This window comes from Notolepis coatsorum (genome assembly GCF_963971535.1).
Source record: "Notolepis coatsorum genome assembly, chromosome: 5".
Classification (NCBI taxonomy): domain Eukaryota; kingdom Metazoa; phylum Chordata; class Actinopteri; order Aulopiformes; family Paralepididae; genus Notolepis; species Notolepis coatsorum.
The window spans coordinates 27,396,594-27,415,899 of record NC_140169.1 but is presented as its reverse complement, the minus strand read 5'-3'; the positions used below and the strand labels follow the sequence as shown (position 1 = coordinate 27,415,899).

The following is a 19,306-nucleotide window of genomic DNA, read 5'->3' as shown; positions in this document are numbered from 1 at the left end:
TGATTTACCATTTGCCATGATGTCCTCATTGATCATTTACTATTGGTAAATGTTAAGCACAGGCTTCAACAAGTCTTAACATTTGTGTTGTTATGCTCTCTCCAGTGCCACCAACCATTGAGGTTGATGTAAAACTCATAGAGGGTCTAGTCGTCAAGGCTGGCGCCATCGCCTCTCTCCCCGCCAAGATGACAGGCATCCCCATCCCCACCGCCAAGTGGTTGAGCGACGGCAAGGAGATTGCATCCGAGGGTCGCTTCAACATCGAGACCGTCGGCTCTTCCACTGTCCTCAACATCCCTACCACCGAGAGAGGAGACAGTGGGGAGTACATTCTCACCGTAGCCAACCCGGCCGGCAGCAAGACTGTTGCCCTTCACCTCACCGTGCTGGACGTCCCCGGCATTCCCATCGAACCTATCAACATCTTGGAGGTCACTCCCAGCCACATGATGATCCAGTGGAGAGGGCCCAAGGACGACGGCGGCTCACCCATTACCAACTATGTGGTGGAGAAGAAGGACGTGAAGAAGCCATGGGAACCATGGTCCATGGTCAGCTCCAGTGGCATGAGCACCAAGGCCAAGGTGTCCAGGCTGGAGGAAGGGCGTCAGTACATCATCCGCATCCGGGCTGAGAACAAGATTGGCATCGGAGCCGGACTGGAGAGTCCCCCCACTATCGCCAAGCACATGTTTGATCCTCCGGGCCCACCGGGCCAGCCCATCTGCACTGACATCACAGAGAATGCTACAACAGTGGAATGGACTCTGCCCGACGTTGATGGCGGCAGCCCTGTCAGTGGCTATGTCCTTGAGCGTAGAGAGATGACAGGCAAGTGGATCCGTGTCAACAAGACCCCTGTCATGGACCTCAGATACAGAGTCTGTGGCCTGTTTGAGGGCAACAGCTACGAGTTCAGGGTGTTCGCTGAGAACGTTGCTGGAACCAGCCCGCCTTCTCCCATCTCTGATCCCATGCAGGCCACTCGGGCCTTCACCAAACCAGGGCCTCCTGGCAGCCTCAAGCTGAAGGACTGGAGCAAGTCCTACGCTGACATCTGCTGGACCAAACCCACCAGAGATGGAGGCAGCCCCATCCTGGGCTATATTGTTGAAGCCCAGAAACAAGCCACTGCTGAATGGAAAAGAATCAACAAGGAACTTGTTGAGATGTGTGCTTACAGAGTACCAGGCTTGGTTGAGGGAGTGGAGTACAGAATCCGTGTCAGAGCATCCAACTTGATTGGAGACAGTGAGCCCAGAGAGCTGTCGGAGACCGTTCTGGCCAAGGACATCCTGGTGCCTCCAGAGCTTGTTGTCGATGTCATCTGCCGTGACTCTTTGACTGTCAGGGCAGGCCAGACCATCAGCCTGATCACCAGGGTGAAAGGTAGACCTGACCCTGAGATCACCTGGACCAAGGATGCCAGAGCCATGGGCAGGGACGTCCGCGTCGAGTTTAACAACAATTACCCTCTGTGTGAGCTGGTCATCGCAGACGCCATCAGGTCAGACTATGGTAAATATGCCATCTTGGCCAAGAACAGCAGTGGAACGGCGACGGCCACCATCCTGGTCAATGTACTCGACACTCCAGGGCCTTGTCAAAATCTGAAGGTGGCCTATGTGACCAAGCAATCCTGCATGGTTTCATGGGAGAACCCAGAGGACCAAGGAGGCACTGAGATTACTCAGTACACCATTGAGTGCCGCCAGCCCAGCCAGAGGGCATGGACTATGGTCTCCAACGACTGCGTCAAGCGCACGATGAAGGCCCCTCTCACAGAGGGCTGTGAGTACTTCTTCCGTGTGAGTGCTGAGAACAAGATTGGAGCTGGTTCACCCATTGAGAGCAAGACTGCCGTTCTGGCTGTTGATCCTGTTGATAAGCCCAGCGAGCCCATCGACTTCCACATCGCTGAGATTGGACAGACCTTCGGCTTCCTCAAGTGGAAGAAGCCCGAGAATGATGGTGGTAGCCGTAACCTGGCTTATCATGTTGAGAAGAAGCCCAAGGAGGCAGAGGAGTGGGAGAGGCTGCACAAGGGAGCCATCAAGGAGACATACTTTATGGCCGACAAGTGCGTTGAGAACCAGATATACCAGTTCAGAGTCCAGTCTAAGAACGAGGGAGGTGAGAGCGACTTTGTCACCACAGCTGAGGTCCTGGTGAAGGAACAGCTGGTGGAGCCTGAAATCAAGATCAAGCTGGATGGAACCATAGTGGTGAAGGCTGGAGACTCTGTTCCCATCGAGGCCACAGTCAAGGGTAAGCCCCAGCCTGACGTCAAATGGACCAAGGACGAGAGCACATCGGAGATCAGGAAGGGACTCAGACACCAGTTGGAGGCTGGCGCAGACTTCTCCAAGCTCCTGATCACAAACGCCAGACGCACTGACAGCGGCAAATACGTGGCTACTGCTACTAACTCCGCTGGAACCTGCTCTGCTGATGCCAAATTGGAGGTGCTGGACAGACCCGGTCCAATCAGGGATCTCGTGGTGTCTGGCGTCACCATCGACAGGTGCCATCTGGCCTGGGAAGTCCCAGAGGATGCCGGTGGATGTGACATCTACAACTACATCATTGAGAAGTGTGAGACCAAGAGAGGAGTCTGGTCCGTTCACTCCAATGCTGTTATCACCAACAAGGCTAATGTCACCCGCCTTATTGAGGGCAATGAGTACAGCTTTAGAGTTCGTGCTGAGAACAAGATGGGCCCTGGCCCCGCAGTAGAGAGTGAGTCCATCCTGGCTGGAACTCAGTTCAGTGCTCCTGGGGCTCCCCACGCTCCAGAGGTGACCAAGATCGCCAAGGACCAGATGGAGGTGGAGTGGTCTGAGCCTGACAAAGATGGCGGCAAGCCTATCACAGGCTACCTCCTGGAGAAGAAGGAGGAGCATGCTATCAGGTGGTCTCCTGTCAACAAGGATGCCATTTCCGGAACTCATCTGACTGTTACTGGCCTGCTTCTGCTTCATGAGTACCAGTACAGAGTCAAGGCTGTCAATGAAATCGGAGTTGGCGATGCCAGCAAGCCCTCAAGAGCCATCACGGCCAAGGATTCAGTTGGTATGTAATGAATAGTTACAGTTGGGTTGTGTTTAACAATATGTAGAGTCATACGATTCTGTAGATGCTTTATACTAATAATATTTATGGTGATGCAAATAAGAGTTAGTTGTTAGTAAATTTCTCTGGGTAAATATGTGTAAATAGGTAAGAAAGACTAATAGTATTATGTGTTTCTGTGTTCCTGTTCAGAGCCCCCTGCTCCTCCAACCAACATGAAGGTTGTGGACAGCAGCGTCACCTCAATCACCCTGGGCTGGACCAAGCCTGTGTCTGATGGCGGAGTCCCCCTCGTTGGCTACGTGGTGGAGATGAGAGTGAGGGGAGCTGCCAAGAAGGCTGGAGAGGACGGCTGGAAGAGGTGCAACGTGGCGGCTCAGCTAGTGGTGTGCGAGTTCACCGTCTCCAGTCTGGACGAGAAGCTGGAGTATGAGTTCAGAGTGTCCGCTCAGAACCAGGTGGGCATGAGCCTGCCCTGCGACCTGGATGCAGCTGTGATGCCACGGGAGATCCTAGGTGAGGATGTTGTCAGACTGCAACACTATTACATTCAACGAGATATTTATTTAGGATTAACGCCACTGTAGAAGGACATTATCATTACTTACATTTTAGTGATTTAGTGATTTAGACTTTATATGAGCTCTTACAAAACCCCTCGGCCCATGAAGTCCATTGTTTAATTCCAAAAACAAACGGGACCCTAAACAGACAATAGTTCAAACTGGCTTTGATACTGAAACTAAAGAAACAACATTGGATCTGCTTCCCTCCAACAGAGTCTCCAGAGATCGACCTGGACGCTAACCTGAAAGAGGGTGTGACGGTGAGGGCCGGCTGCCCCATCCGCCTCTACGCCACCATCAGAGGAAGACCCCACCCCACTGTCTCTTGGAGGAGGATGGGTATCGACAACGTAGTCCGAAAGGGTAACGTGGATATCATCGACTCCATGACCTTCCTGGTCATCCCCGAAAGCACCCGGGATGACTCCGGAAAATACTGCCTGACTCTGAGGAGCCCTGCAGGAGAGAAGGCTGTGTTTGTCAACGTCAAGGTTCTGGGTGAGTTATTCATCAAATACCAGTCATTGTACCAGAATATGTTGTGGTGACGTATAAACAACGTCCACAATTTCACACAGTGAACAAAATAATGTCCACAGTGCAACAGACAAATATATTACAATAACAACAGGACTGAAAGGTCCATTTCAGTCTAATTCAGATTTTTTTTTATCACACTAAAAACCATTCAAACTGCCAATTATGTCGAAAAGCGATGGAAACAAACTCCATGAGACTTGAAAGTAGTTTGAAATTCACGCTTGTGAAAGGCACTGCATTGTTTACTTTCGCTAACTCTTAATTCCCGGGTGCTCCCGATTGATGCACAGATTTTAATGGCTCATACTAGAGTAATACACTAACACTGGTCTAAGTAAAAAGTGTCACGGGTTAAGGGTTAAGGGAGAGTTACATTACCTATGCCTAGCGACTTTTACGTTTCATAGAGAACATGACATTGAACATGACACATTTCATAGCAGAACAGGGCCCTGTTTCATGTACGTGGTTCAACTAAGTCGATCAAGATGTCCATTATCCAGCTTCAGTTAACCCGATGTTCGAAGCCGGGATTTTCCTGTTTCACAAAGGTGGATTCAGTCTCGTTAACTCAAGCCAGACTTGCGAGTCAGGCTAAATGCGCGCGGCCGTTTTAGGTGAAAAGCCAGCACGTATCGATGGCAGAGATCCTGATTCTCAACGGCATTGATTGATTAATTGATTTAAGACTTTATTGACAGATTGCAATACGGCTCAATCGCCTCGCCGACAAGTTAAATGCGTTATCTATAGGCTAATTCTAAGTCCCTCATTACCTCAATCAATCAGATTATATTTCTTTAAACTTGCCTGCTGGATTGAATAATCAAATGAGATCTTGCTAGCGAAAATTATTAGTTAACTGTTATACAGAATTACGATACGGCTCTCTTACCCATTGATTGATGTATAGTCAATCTTTTACTTATCTTCTCTGTGGTGTAACGGGTTCTTCTTTTGACTTTCACACGGACGACCGGGGTTCAAGACCCTAGTCTTTTCCTTCTTTTTGCAATATAGGAATAATTCAATTTGGTGCACGTTGAGAGCTATATAAAGAATGACATCCTCAATGCATGTAGATTTATAATATTTTAACTTAAAACCAGGCTACTTTGGCGTATAATCATTAATATTATATTCAAAAAAATCATATTGGAAACACCGGGATTTGAACCCCGGTCGCTGGATTGGCAGGCTTGAGCACTACCGCTGGGCCACTGGGCCAGATGGGATAAATCCATTGTTTATACATTAATGAACGAGAGACCCGTGTTTAGAATATCCTTTGTTTTGAATGAAGTTTATCTCTTTATCCTCATTCATTAATGTGACGTCAACGGCTCATTCAATTTCTCAAATCCGTCAAACAGCGCATCTCATCAGACATCTTAATCCCAGTTACAATTAAAATAACCACATCATGTGTACATCGCACGAGCGAGCGCCACCGTCGCCACGGTATATATAACGTGCATTATTTAGGACAAAGTGAATTTAATATCAGCATTTTGGGTCTATTTTACATTTCAAAAGCCCCCTCTGGAAGAATGGAGCACAAAAACGTAATTCAGAATGGTATAATGCAGATCGTAGACTGTGGGAATAGTTTCAGGAAACGGGCTGTCACTTCTTTGCGGGGGCGTGGCGATAGTTCAGGCTAACTTGAACTTGAACTCTGCTTTCGACCAGGCTCAAACTTTTGGATATGTTGTCATGGTGATTTGGAAAATCCACGTACATGAAACCGGAAAGTCCGGCTAACCCAGTTATCCAGCTAAAGTTATCCGGCTAACTCAGTTATCCAGGTACAAGAAACAGGGCCCAGGACATTCATTCATCCCAGATCAAGAATCATTGTTGTTCTTGTTCATCTCTATGGCATCGTAGTGCTATGTTTAGATTATGATGATTGAAGACAAACTGATAATCAGGCAGGAAAACCATCATATTCAGGAGACTATTATCCAGAGCAACTTACAACAGAGTCAACAGAAGAATGAGGACTGCTGAGGCTAAAACCATATCAATATATCTGACCATGTGAATAAATCTGACCATGTGAATATTTCTGTCCCCAACAGACACCCCAGGGCCCGTGATGAACATGGAGGCGTCGGAGCTCAAACAGACCTCCATTGTTCTGGCCTGGAACCCTCCAGAGGTGGACGGCGGTTCGGAGGTCATCCATTACATCGTTGAGAAGCGCGAGATAGACCGCAAGACCTGGGCCACCGTCAAGGCTGAAGTTGAGCTTGACAAGGTTCCCTTCAAGGTCACCGGCCTGGTGTCCGGCACGGAGTACTACTTCAGAATCAGAGCTGTCAACCAGTACGGCCCCGGAACCCCCAAAATATCACCAAACTCCTACGTGGCGGCTGATCCTGTCAGTAAGTATCTGTTGTACCTCGTGGTCACCGAAACATATGAGCCACACTTTAAGAGCATGTTTAAGAGCTTGCCTGTTCCTATTCAGCTCTCTACATATCAATACAACTTGCAAGAACACATCATTCTCTTTGTTTACCTTTGGGGGGGCAAATTAATCAATTAAAATAAACAGCTGTACATTAAAGCCCTAAAGCATTAAAACATAACATATAACACCCAATTGACTAATCAGATGACTTGGTGGAACTAGCCGGTGTAAAGTATGTCTCACTCCCCTCCCCTCCAGGTAAACCAGATCCCTGTGAGAAGATTGACGTTCTGGAGATCACCAAGAACAACGCCACAGTGGGCTGGGTGAAACCCATGCGAGACGGGGGAGCTAAGATCGATGGCTATGTGGTTGAGTACATTGAGGTCAAGCCTCCCCCAGAGCCGCCAGCACCTGTGGAGGTTGTGGAGGTTAGTCGTGTTAATCGTTACATTTCACCTCTTAACAATTTACAATAATATATTACTTTAGTAGAACATTTTCACTTATGATGATGATGATGATGATGAAGACTTTATTCCAGACTCAAGGTCCATATTACACATATAAAAACAATACAAAAACAAGGACAACAACGTACGTATTATCAGTGAACATGCCTTTCTATGGGGTTTGTTAGTCAACCATAATGAAAATGTAGTCAGAAAGGTCAAGCAGATGTATGATGAAGAAGCTACTCAACCTGCATGAGTTATCTTAAATCCTCATCTTTAAACCCTTCTGATTCTTATCTTAAATCCTCATCTTAAAACCCATCTGATACTTATCTTAAATCCTCATCTTAAAATCCATCTGATTCTTATCTTAAATCCTCATCTTAGAACTATGATCTTGAAAGTGTTGTTTGATTGATTGATTGAAAACTTTATTACCAGATTGCAGAATGGGTACAGTACAGTACAGCTCAATACATACAATTGTTAAGGGGATGCAGACCAGAGAAAGACTTTCATCTTGTTTACATCAGGGTCCCCCATTTTCAATTCATCGTAACATATATGACATACATGACATACAGATAGACAGTACTGCTACATCTATACATTTATGACATACCAGATTTGCAAATACAGTACTGTTTGTGATACCAAAAGAGTCCAGAAAAAAAATTATATACATTTGACGTAGAAACTGTACATTGGATTGGGTAGGTGGGGGGGGGACTGTACATTGGAGGTGGGTGGGGGGGGTGGGAGGTTGGGTATGAGGGGTGGGTGGGGGACACTGTACAACTGTACAAACAAAACTGTACATTGGAATATTGACAAGACCATACTTGGTAATTTACTGTACATTGGAGGGGGTTGTTAGGACATTTACAGGGGCCAGTTTCGAATTGCAGTCTCCTGTTTTTTGAGAGTGTTTTTGAAAGTGGGTAGTGATTCACATTCCTTTACAGCTTTTGGTAGGGCGTTCCACATTGATGTGGCATAATTGCGAAACGTGTTTAGTCCCTTGTTTGAGCCGAATCTGGGTTTAATCAGAGGTTCCCTCTGGTGTTGATGTTGATGCTCTATTGTCCTTTTGAATAGTACTATTGTAGTATTACTACTAGTAGTACTGTTATACTATCTATATTCGCAAATGGATAAACTGTAAGCTACTCATCAAGCCGCATCTATTAAGTGTTATTGTTCATGTTAAATGTTAAAAACAATAATCTCTCTGAACATCAGGTACCCGAGGGAGAGGAGCCCCCTCCCCCAGCTCCAGAGCCAGAGGAGGAGGAGGAGGAGGAGGAGGAGAAGGTGGAGGAGGTGGAGGTGTGGAACACCTACACCACTGTGAAGGGTCTGAGCGTCGCCATCAGTGGCCTCAAGGAAGGCAAGCGCTACAAGTTCAGAGTCGCCGCCAAGAACGTCATGGGCTGTAGCTCCTTCACCCAAACCCAGGACGCCTTCGAGATCAAGGAACAGATGCGTGAGTCAAGATGATACACCATCCAGATACATTTGTAGCGTAGCAATTAGGGCTGTCACATTTCGAATTTACATAAAAACACGAGATTCGAACTTGAACAGAGAATGATAAGAATGATACCAAACATACCGTGGTAAAAAAAAAGTTGCCAAAACTTTTAAAATAGCTTCGACTTTTCTTTTTTTACACTGAAATTAGAATTCGAACTTGTCTACAATTCTGCAATGAATTAAAGTGACAGCCCTAGTAGCAATGGTGTAGAGTAGACAGAGAAGTGTTCAGCGTGGTGGACATGGTGGAGCTATGACCTCTACCTATGGACACACCAGAACCTTCTCTCTTTCATCTCCTGTGCTCCTTCTCAGTCCCCCCATAATGTCTCAATAATGACAAAATACCACCCATTCTCATTAAAAAAACGAAACAAAAAGAAAAAATAACAACTCTGCTTCTTCCGTCCCCAGTGGAGCCCAAGATCATCATGGCAGAGACCGTTAGCGCCAGAGCAGGAGCCAAGCTGAGGGTGGAGGCCCTAGTGTCTGGTAAACCAGCTCCAACCTACAAATGGATGCGCGGCGAGATCGCTGTGATGTCATCCAGCCGTCTGGCCGTCCACAAGTCTGGAAACCTGTGTGTTCTGATCATCAAGGACGTGTCCAGGCAAGACACTGGAGACTACAGCCTGGTGGCAGAGAACAGCTCCGCTAAGGTGGAACAGGCACTGAAGATCGTCATTAGAGGTACACAATAATATATCATCAGCATAGTGTCGGTTTATAAGTTCAAGTTTCAAGTTTAGTTTTATTTGTCACGTAAGTACATTACAGTGAAATGCTTGGTTCTGTATGAGCCCCCTGAGAATGTGCTTCATACAGTAAAAAGAAGTAAAAGGAATAAGGTCAAACCTTATACAAACTAAAGTACAAAATGAGGTACATAAAAACCTAACTCTTAAAGAAATGCTAAATGAAAAAACGAGGTATGGTATAACGTAACTGATCTAATAAAGGGGATCTTTAGGGGGAGATAGCAGGTCAACAGTAGATGATCTTTAGGGGGAGATAGCAAGTCAACAGTAGATGATCTTTAGGGGGAGATAGCAAGTCAACAGTAGATGATCTTTAGGGGGAGATAGCAGGTCAACAGTAGATGATCTTTAGGGGGAGATAGCAGGTCAACAGTAGATGATCTTTAGGGGGAGATAGCAGGTCAACAGTAGATGATCTTTAGGGGGAGATAGCAGGTCAACAGTAGATGATCTTTAGGGGGAGATAGCAAGTCAACAGTAGATGATCTTTAGGGGGAGATAGCAGGTCAACAGTAGATGATCTTTAGGGGGAGATAGCAGGTCAACAGTAGATGATCTTTAGGGGGAGATAGCAGGTCAACAGTAGATGATCTTTAGGGGGAGATAGCAGGTCAACACAGTAGATCTTTACGGGGAGATAGCAGGTCAACAGTAGATCTTTAGGAGGAGATAGCAGGTCAACAGTAGATGATCTTTAGGGGGAGATAGCAGGTCAACACAGTAGATCTTTACGGGGAGATAGCAGGTCAACAGTAGATCTTTAGGAGGAGATAGCAGGGCCCTGTTTCTTGTACCTGGTTCAACTAAGTCGATCAAGATGTCATTATCCAGCTTCAGTTAACCCGATGTTTGAAGCCGGGATTTTCCTGTTCCTCGAAGGTGGATTCAGTCTCGTTAACTCAAGCCAGACTTGCGACCCAGGCTAAATGCGCGCGGCCGCTTCAGTTGAAAAGCCAGCACGTATCGATAGCAGAGAATCTGATTCTCTAGCGGCATTGATTGATTAATTGATTTAGAACTTTATTAACATATTGCAGTACGGCTCAATCCCCTCGCCGACAAGTTAAATGCGTTATCTATAGGCTAATTTCAAGTCCCTCATTACCTCAATCAATCAGATTATATTTCTTTAAACTTGCCTGCTGAATTGAATAATCAAATGAGATCTTGCTAGCGAAAATAATTAGTAAAACTGTCATACAGAATAACGATACGGCTCCCTTACCCATTGATTGATGTATGGTCGATCTTTTACTTATCTTCTCTGTGGTCTAACGGGTTGTTCTTCTGACTTTCACGCAGACGACCGGGGTTCGAGACCCAGTTGTCTCCTTCTTTTTGCAATATAGGAATAATTCAATTTGGTGCACGTTGAGAGCTATATAAAGAATGACATCCTCAATGCATGTAGATTTATAATATTTTAACTTAAAACTATGCTACCTTTGCGTATAATCATTAATATTATATTCCAAAAATTTATATTGGAAAGACGGGGATTCGAACCCCGGTCGCCGGGTTGCCAGGATTGAGCACTACCGCTGAGCCACTGTGCCAGATGGGATAAATTCATTGTTTATACATTAATGAACGAGAGACCCGTGTTTAGAATATTCTTTGTTTTGAAGGAAGTTTTATCTCTTTATCCTCATTCATTAATGTGACATCAAACGGCTCATTCAATTTCTCAAATCCGTCAAACAGCGCATCTCATCAGACATCTTAATCCCAGTTACAATTAAAATAACCACATAATGTGTACATCGCACGAGCGAGCGCCACGGTATATATAACGTGCATTATTTAGGACAAAGTGAATTTAGTATCAGCATTTTGGGTCTATTTTACATTTCAAAAGCCCCCTCTGGAAGAATGGAGCACAAAAACGTAATTCAGAATGGTATAATGCAGATCGTAGACTGTGGGAATAATTTCAGGAAACGGGCTGTCACTTCTTTGCGGGGGCGTGGCGATGGTTCAGGCTAACTTGCACTTAAACTCTGCTTTCGACCAGGCTCAAACTTTTGGATCTGTTGTCATGGTGATTTGGAAAATCCAGGTACGGGGAACCGGAAAGTCCGGCTAACTCAGTTATCCAGTTAAAGTTATCCGGCTAACTCAGTTATCCAGGTACGGGGAACGGGGCCCAGGTCAACAGTAGATGATCTTTAGGGGGAGATAGAATACAATTGGGCTCATTGGATCCACAAGATTCTCAGTCATACCCCATTTCTGCAATTCGGTTTAGAGACCCTAGTTTGCAGAAATAATCCAATACAGATTAGAATAGGTGAAAATAACACTGCATGGTTCTTGCCCAAAACTGCATGGGATTAGCATAATATAGGCATGTGATATAATGAGATTATAATATTATGTGTGTGTGTGTTGCAGATATCCCTGGTCCTCCCGAGGGTCCAGTTGTGGTCAGTGACATCGACTCAGATGCCTGCTCCCTCGCCTGGAGCAAACCCCTGGAGGACGGCGGCAGCCCCGTCGTCAACTACGTGGTGGAGAAGTGTGACCTGGCCAGGGGAGACTGGGTTTCTGCCTTGTCCTCCTGTGGAAAGACGGGATGCAGGCTAGGCAAGCTCATCCCAGGAAAGGAGTACGCGTTCCGCATCCGCGCTGAGAACCGCTTCGGAATCTCTGACCCTGCGCAGTCCGACAGGATGATCGCCAAGTTCCCCTTCGGTGGGTTTCTGAAAACGGCAAACACTGTCTGAAGCCTTGAGAGGAGGAATCAGTCATTCAAACCATATCATTTTAACCTTGAGAGGAGGAATCAGTCAGTCAAACCATATAATTTTTAACCTTGAGAGGAGGAATCAGTCAGTCAGACCACATGATGTACAGTATTATGTGTATGTACGGTATAAAACATATATAATACTCTATATACACAGTATATAAACATAATACTGTATAGAAACAGTATACTGCTAATATGCTACTATGGCTATGCTACTATCTACTATGTACGATGCTACTATATCTACAGTATATTACTACCTACTATGCTACTATACTCTGTACTACTATGCACTCAGAGTGTAGCACTCAAGGTCGACACTATTTGATGAACGATACCACTTACTCTTAGCTGCCAGAGGTGAACCCCTTCTGCTGCCTTGTTGTACAAAATGTGTAAGCCGCTTTGGATAAAAGTGTCAGCTAAATGACTAAATGTAAATGTATAGGTACTGTATATAAACCTTTCTTTGTTGACATTATGAACAGAAATTCCTGGCGAGCCAATCGACTGCCGCATCAACAAGACCAACAAGGACTGCATGTTCGTGGCGTGGGACAAACCCGAGAGCGACGGAGGCAGCCCCATCACAGGCTACTACATCGAGAGGAAGGAGAGGAACAGTCTCCTCTGGGTGAAGGCCAACGACTCCGTGGTCCGCACCACAGAGTACCCCTGTGCCGGCCTGATCGAGGGCCTGGAGTACACCTTCAGAGTCTCTGCCATCAACCGCGCTGGCCAGGGTAAACCCAGCCAGAAGACAGACTACGTCACCGCCAGGACGCCCGTCGGTGAGTGGACCACCCATGACTATATGCATTTAAGCTGTCTGGACCAGAAACACATTAGAACAGTGAAAGGTTTTATATGATATATATTATATAATGTTAGAGGTATTATATCATAAATATTATATAAAGTTAGAGGTATTATATGAACATATTAACACATAACATTATGTATAATGAATATATTAAACATTTTATTTGTAATATTAAATAAAGATATGTAATCATCATAATGTATTACACACATCTGACTCTGTTAAACGTTGTGTTGTCATGGCTCTCCTCAAGCCTTGACCCTGACTCTGTTAAACGATGTGTTGTCACGGCTTTTCACCACAGACACACCAGGCAAGCCTGACATCCTGGACATGACCAAGAACTCAGTCACCCTGGTTTGGACCAGACCCAAGAACGACGGAGGCAGCAAGCTCATCGGATACTACGTAGAGTCCATGAGGCTGCCGGGCGACACGTGGGTCCGCTGTAACACCAGCAGCCAGAACTGTCCCAGGGAGGAGTACACAGTGACCGGCATGGAGAGAGAGCTCACCTACCAGTTCAGAGTCATCGCTAAGACCCAAGTCAACCTGAGCAAACCCTCCGAACCCACGGACCCCGTCCTGGTCTGCGATGAGAACGGTGAGAAGTTTCACTGATCTTCTGAAAGAGAGATCATAGAAGAATGTAGTAGTCGACTAAAGGGCAAATCTGATTCATGAAAATCTAAGATAAGATAAAAAATAGTATTGTTGTCAGCAGCAATACATGACAGTGAATAGAAAAGGTAAATTATATGATTATAGGAGATATATAATATGAAATATGGAAGGTAAAATTAAATGATTCAGAGAATTTTTTTATATTTAGCAATTGTTACTGTTCTTATGCATTCAATCTCATTTGCTTGGATACATAATTCAAACCAAATCACACTCCTAACCTCACCTCTGATTTTCTGTTCCAGTACCACCGAGACTAGAGCTCAGTGCCAAGATGGAGAGGGGTGCGACAGTAAAGGCAGGAGCCACGGTCGTCCTGCAGGCAGAGGTGTTCGGTAAACCCATGCCCAGAGTCACCTTCAAGAGAGGAGACGACAGTCTGAAGTCCGGACCGGGACAGCAGATCTCACAGCTGAGACACATGTTCACGTTGGAGATGACCGAAGTCACCAAAGAGCACTCAGCCATGTACACCATCCTGGCTGAGAACGCCAGCGGCTCCAAGAGCGCTGAGATCACAGTCAATGTTCTGGGTAAGAGCTGCTGTGAATCTTCTGGCTCCTTTATCGCTTGGAAAGTGCTTTGGATGACAGTTACAGTTTTCCATTATATGACCTGTATTATAAACAATACAAGTCCTGGTTATGACCCCTGCTGTTGAGTTCATATTGCTCGAGTTCGACCAGAGTTTGGTCGTCTGGTAGTCGGAAGGTTCCCGGTTCGATTCCCGCTCCTCCCGGGAAGCATTTCGATGTGTCCTTGAGCAAGACACTTAACCCCTAATTGCTCCGGATGAGCAGGTTGGCACCTTCCATGGTCGCCTTCGCCATCAGTGTGTGAATGTGTGTGTGAATGGGTGAATGTGAGGAACAAAAAGCTATATAAATGCACCATTTACAACAGTGTTTAGACAAAGGTCCATTTGACAGTAAAGTATCAAGCATCGCTCAGTACTAGAGGCTTGCAACGTCCACAGTACGACATGGTAGTGATATATGTTCTGTCTCTCAGACGCCCCTGGCCCTCCGGACAAAGCTGCGTTCAGCGAGGTGTCGGCCTCCAGCATGAAGGTCTCCTGGGAGGCTCCACTGAAGGACGGCGGCGCCGCCATCACCAACTACATCGTGGACAAACGTGAGACTAGCAGAGCCGACTGGGCCCAGGTCGCCGGCAAGATCGCGGGTGACGTCCTCGAACTCAGTGTTGCTAAACTGATCGAGGGTCGCGAGTACCAGTTCCGCATCCGCGCTGAGAACTGCTGGGGAGTCGGAGAGGCTTTACTCACCGACCCTGTCGTCGCCAAGAATCCCTTCAGTGAGTCGATCACATTGTCAAATATTCAAATATTCTGAACTCTCTGTGTTCAGTTAGCAGTGGTGGCCCACCATAAGAAGAAGGTTGCATTTTAGATCTCTCTATCAGATTTTTAGATCTCTCTATCCTGTCAGATTATAGATCTCTCTATCCTGTCAGATTTATAGATCTCTCTATCCTGTCAGATTTTAGATCTCTCTATCCTGTCAGATTATAGATCTCTCTATCCTGTCAGATTATTGATCTCTATATCAAGTCAAACTGCCTACATACTTTATTACCAGCGTCTGAACTATCATTTTAACCATGTTATCATGTATCTCCAGCCACTCCCGGCCCATGCGAGGCTCCAGTCATCACCAATGTGTCCAAGGACCGTATGACTGTGAGCTGGAAGGAGCCAGCGGATGACGGCAAGTCTACCATCCTGGGCTACCTGCTGGAGAAGAAGGAGGCCAAGGAGTCGAAGTGGACCAAAATCAACAGAAAACCAATGACAGACAGGACCCTGGAGGTCACCGACCTCACAGAGGGAACAGAGTATGAGTTCATAGTCACCTCTCTCAACCAGGCCGGCCTGAGCAAACCCAGCGAGCCTTCTGCTGGCACCTACGCCCAAGAACCCATCAGTAAGTATGGACCCTAACCCCACACCCACGACTCCATTAGTGAGTATAGACCCTAACCCCACACCCACGACCCCATTAGTGAGTATAGACCCTAACCCCACAACCACGACCCCATTAGTGAGTATAGACCCTAACCCTACGCCCACGACTCCAGCAGTTAGTATAGACCCTAACCCCACGCCCACGACTCCATTAGTGAGTATAGACCCTAACCCCACACCCACGACTCCATTAGTGAGTATAGACCCTAACCCCACGCCCACGACCCCATTAGTGAGTATAGACCCTAACCCCACAACCACGACCCCATTAGTGAGTATAGACCCTAACCCCACACCCACGACTCCATTAGTGAGTATAGACCCTAACCCCACGCCCACGACCCCATTAGTGAGTATAGACCCTAACCCTACGCCCACGACCCCATTAGTGAGTATAGACCCTAACCCCACACCCACGACTCCATTAGTGAGTATAGACCCTAACCCCACACCCACGACTCCATTAGTGAGTATAGACCCTAACCCTACGCCCACGACTCCAGCAGTTAGTATAGACCCTAACCCCACACCCACGACTCCATTAGTGAGTATAGACCCTAACCCTACGCCCACGACCCCATTAGTGAGTATAGACCCTAACCCCACGCCCACGACCCCATTAGTGAGTATAGACCCTAACCCTACACCCACGACCCCATTAGTGAGTATAGACCCTAACCCTACGCCCACGACTCCAGCAGTTAGTATAGACCCTAACCCTACGCCCACGACTCCAGCAGTTAGTATAGACCCTAACCCCACGCCCACGACTCCAGCAGTTAGTATAGACCCTAACCCTACGCCCACGACCCCATTAGTGAGTATAGACCCTAACCCCACGCCCACGACTCCATTAGTGAGTATAGACCCTAACCCTACGCCCACGACTCCAGCAGTTAGTAGTATAGACCCTAACCCTACGCAGCAGTGAGTAGGACAAAGGAAAATAAACCATTTGCTGCTCCTCTCTTGATCAAATCTTTATCTCTTTATTAATCAAATCCCAAAACAACCTTTGAACATTATTGGACCTTTCTAATGACACCTGTCCTGTTCTCCAGCTCCTCCAGGCCCCGCGGTGAACCCCAGCGTGACGGACATCACCAACAGCACCATCGGCCTCACCTGGACCGCCCCCGCCAGCGACGGAGGCAGCGCCATCCTGGGTTACTTGGTGGAGTGCAAGAGAACCGACGCCACAGACTGGATCCGGTGCAACGTTCCTAAGAACCTGCAGGATACCAGCTACGTCATCCAGAACCTCATCGACAAGAGCGAGTACCAGTGCCGCATCAGTGCCGTCAACAAGGTTGGCTTCGGCGAGCCGTGTGAAGTGCCCGGCGCGCACGTCGTTATGACCATCGTGGGTACGTTTGACCTCCATACTGGCAGGTGTTTGTGTTGCGGTACCTCATGCGGCCTGTAGGGGCAGCGGTCATGGTATTTACAGAAACGGATGAACATTGCTGCTCGGAGATCATTATTCTCACAACATCAACTGAAAATAGAATGAACATTATACATGAGGTTTTCTTTCTTCTGTATACGCACAGATCACTAAACTAAAACCTTCTTTCTACTCACTGGAAAACTATAAAGAATCTTGTTTATCTTTACGATAGTATTGTAGTTTCACCAACATAGCAAGTAAGTAGCCTGAGAATACATAAACCTGTAATGAATTATTAAGAACTAAGAATAAAAGTAGCCTACAATGAATAAGTACTAGGAACTAAGAATAAAAGTAGCCTACAATGAATAAGTACTAAGAAGAAAGAATAATCGATCACGTAAGAAATGACCACCTCTATCCAAAAACTATAAACATCTTCCTCATCTTCCAGTACCTCCTGAGGCGGTGATGAATGCCGATCTGAAGGAGGCTCTGCAGCTGCATGCTGGAGACACCATGAGGCTGAGGGCCACCATCAAGGGCCGTCCCGCACCGAAGGTCACCTGGGCCAAGATGAGCACCAACATCAAGGACCGCCAAGGCGTCATCATGAAGTCAACAGAAACAGACACAATGCTGATGGTGGAGAAGGTCAACAGATACGACGCCGGCAAATATCTCCTCAGTCTGGAGAGCTCTGCTGGCATGAAGACCTACACTGTTGTTGTCAAGGTTACGGGTGAGTAGTCAGCCATTTATTCATGTATTATTAATCAGAAGAAATTATTGGAGATGGTTCACACAATTTTCTTTGCTATATAAGATTATTACAAACAGATTGGGATAAATAAAGAGTTTTTTTCTTCTTCTATTAGATACATGAATAAATACTAGCTAATACTAATTTTCATAAGCTTGGCATTTTAATAGTAGAGCCTTAAGTCTATGCCACTGGGCGTTGGGATTTTCAAATACAATTATTCCTGCACTATTGACTGCATGAAGTGAAAGTCAGCATTGGGTACCTGTGTAAATGCGCAAATCAGTGCACCGAGTTACCCATCAATTCTACAAATCATTTCACTGCAGTTGAGACGGACAGGCCCGGACTGGCCATCGGGAGCACCGGGAGTTTTCCCGGTGGCCTGGCCTGCACAGATTAAAAAAATATATATATATATAAAAAAAAAAAAAGTTCTCCAACTCTGCGACAGAGTTGGAGAACTATCTGACTCTCTCCCTCACGCGGATCACACACACACAATGGAGCCGTGCTGCCGCTTGTGATTGGTGGAGACGGGACCAGGCGATACAACTGTACAAATTGACAGCGGAGGCGGCGAATGGAATGGCAGATGGCACTCAGATGCAGAATAACAGCCAGGCAGTGAGCCAGGTAGTGAGGGACTCGGGAGAGATACAGTAGAGCGAAAGTCAATTAACGTTGATGTCAAGATGGACAGTGGAAGAAAGAGAAAGGGTGGAGGAGAGAGGGATAAAACAAAGAAAAAGAAAGGCCCTTACAGGAGAGAGTGGTTAACTGTATTATAATAGTAAATAGAAAAATATGTTGTGCTCTTGCTTTTTTTCTTTTTGAAGGTGGAGAGAGTAGCATTGCTAGTGCCACAACAGTTTTATTTGAGGTCCATAACAGTACATTGTACTAAGCAATTGTTGGCTCATTAGTTTGTGATTCACATGCACTAAAATTCACCAGAATGCAGGAAATTAAGTCTTTGTAACAAAAAATGTCCTGGTGGGGGACCCCCAGACCCTCCGCTTAAAAAGTGGCCTGATTGGGGCTATATTTCGCGCTATATCTCCCGGTATGAATTATTTCCCCAGTCCGGCCCTGGAGACCGATATCTAAAGCCCTGGCTGCCTGGAGATTCTAGTGTTAAACATTGTTGGCCCTCATTAAATCATACTTGCTCAGAATCAGAACCCATAGTTAGAGAGACACTGTCCTCTATGATTGCCCCCCCACAGATACTCCCGGGCCTCCAGTCAACCTGGTGGTGAAGGAGACCTGTAAGGATAGCGCCACCATCGAGTGGGACGCTCCTCTGATCAACGGCGGCCACGAGGTCACCCACTACATCGTGGAGAAGCGTGATCCCGAGAGGAAGGCCTGGTCCATCGCCTCTATCAAGTGCGAGAAGACCATCTTCAAGGTGGCCGACCTGGAGGCCGGCAGGTGCTACTGCTTTAGGGTGTCGGCGGTCAGCGAGCTGGGTGCCGGAGAACCCTGTGAGACCGTGGAGGCCATCAAGGCGTCTGGTGAGTGAGATGAGAATGTGTTCTAGTGGTTAAAGTAGTGC

The 19,306-nt window shown here is 46.5% G+C and overlaps 1 protein-coding gene across 1 annotated transcript in view; it reads left to right on the top strand.

The window, feature by feature from the left end:
• Positions 1-19,306, top strand: part of LOC311228135 (titin-like) — a gene marked incomplete at its 5' end in the record, with an annotated part of 258,753 nt that overhangs the window by 179,086 nt on the left and 60,361 nt on the right. The window contains 16 exon segments of the mRNA XM_084314050.1: positions 106-3,075; positions 3,268-3,591; positions 3,855-4,139; positions 6,266-6,571; positions 6,859-7,022; positions 8,298-8,541; positions 9,006-9,281; positions 11,744-12,043; positions 12,590-12,892; positions 13,229-13,528; positions 13,854-14,141; positions 14,620-14,922; positions 15,249-15,551; positions 16,654-16,959; positions 17,437-17,724; positions 18,975-19,265. Of these exon segments, the coding sequence (XP_084170176.1) occupies positions 106-3,075; positions 3,268-3,591; positions 3,855-4,139; positions 6,266-6,571; positions 6,859-7,022; positions 8,298-8,541; positions 9,006-9,281; positions 11,744-12,043; positions 12,590-12,892; positions 13,229-13,528; positions 13,854-14,141; positions 14,620-14,922; positions 15,249-15,551; positions 16,654-16,959; positions 17,437-17,724; positions 18,975-19,265 (7,251 nt within the window).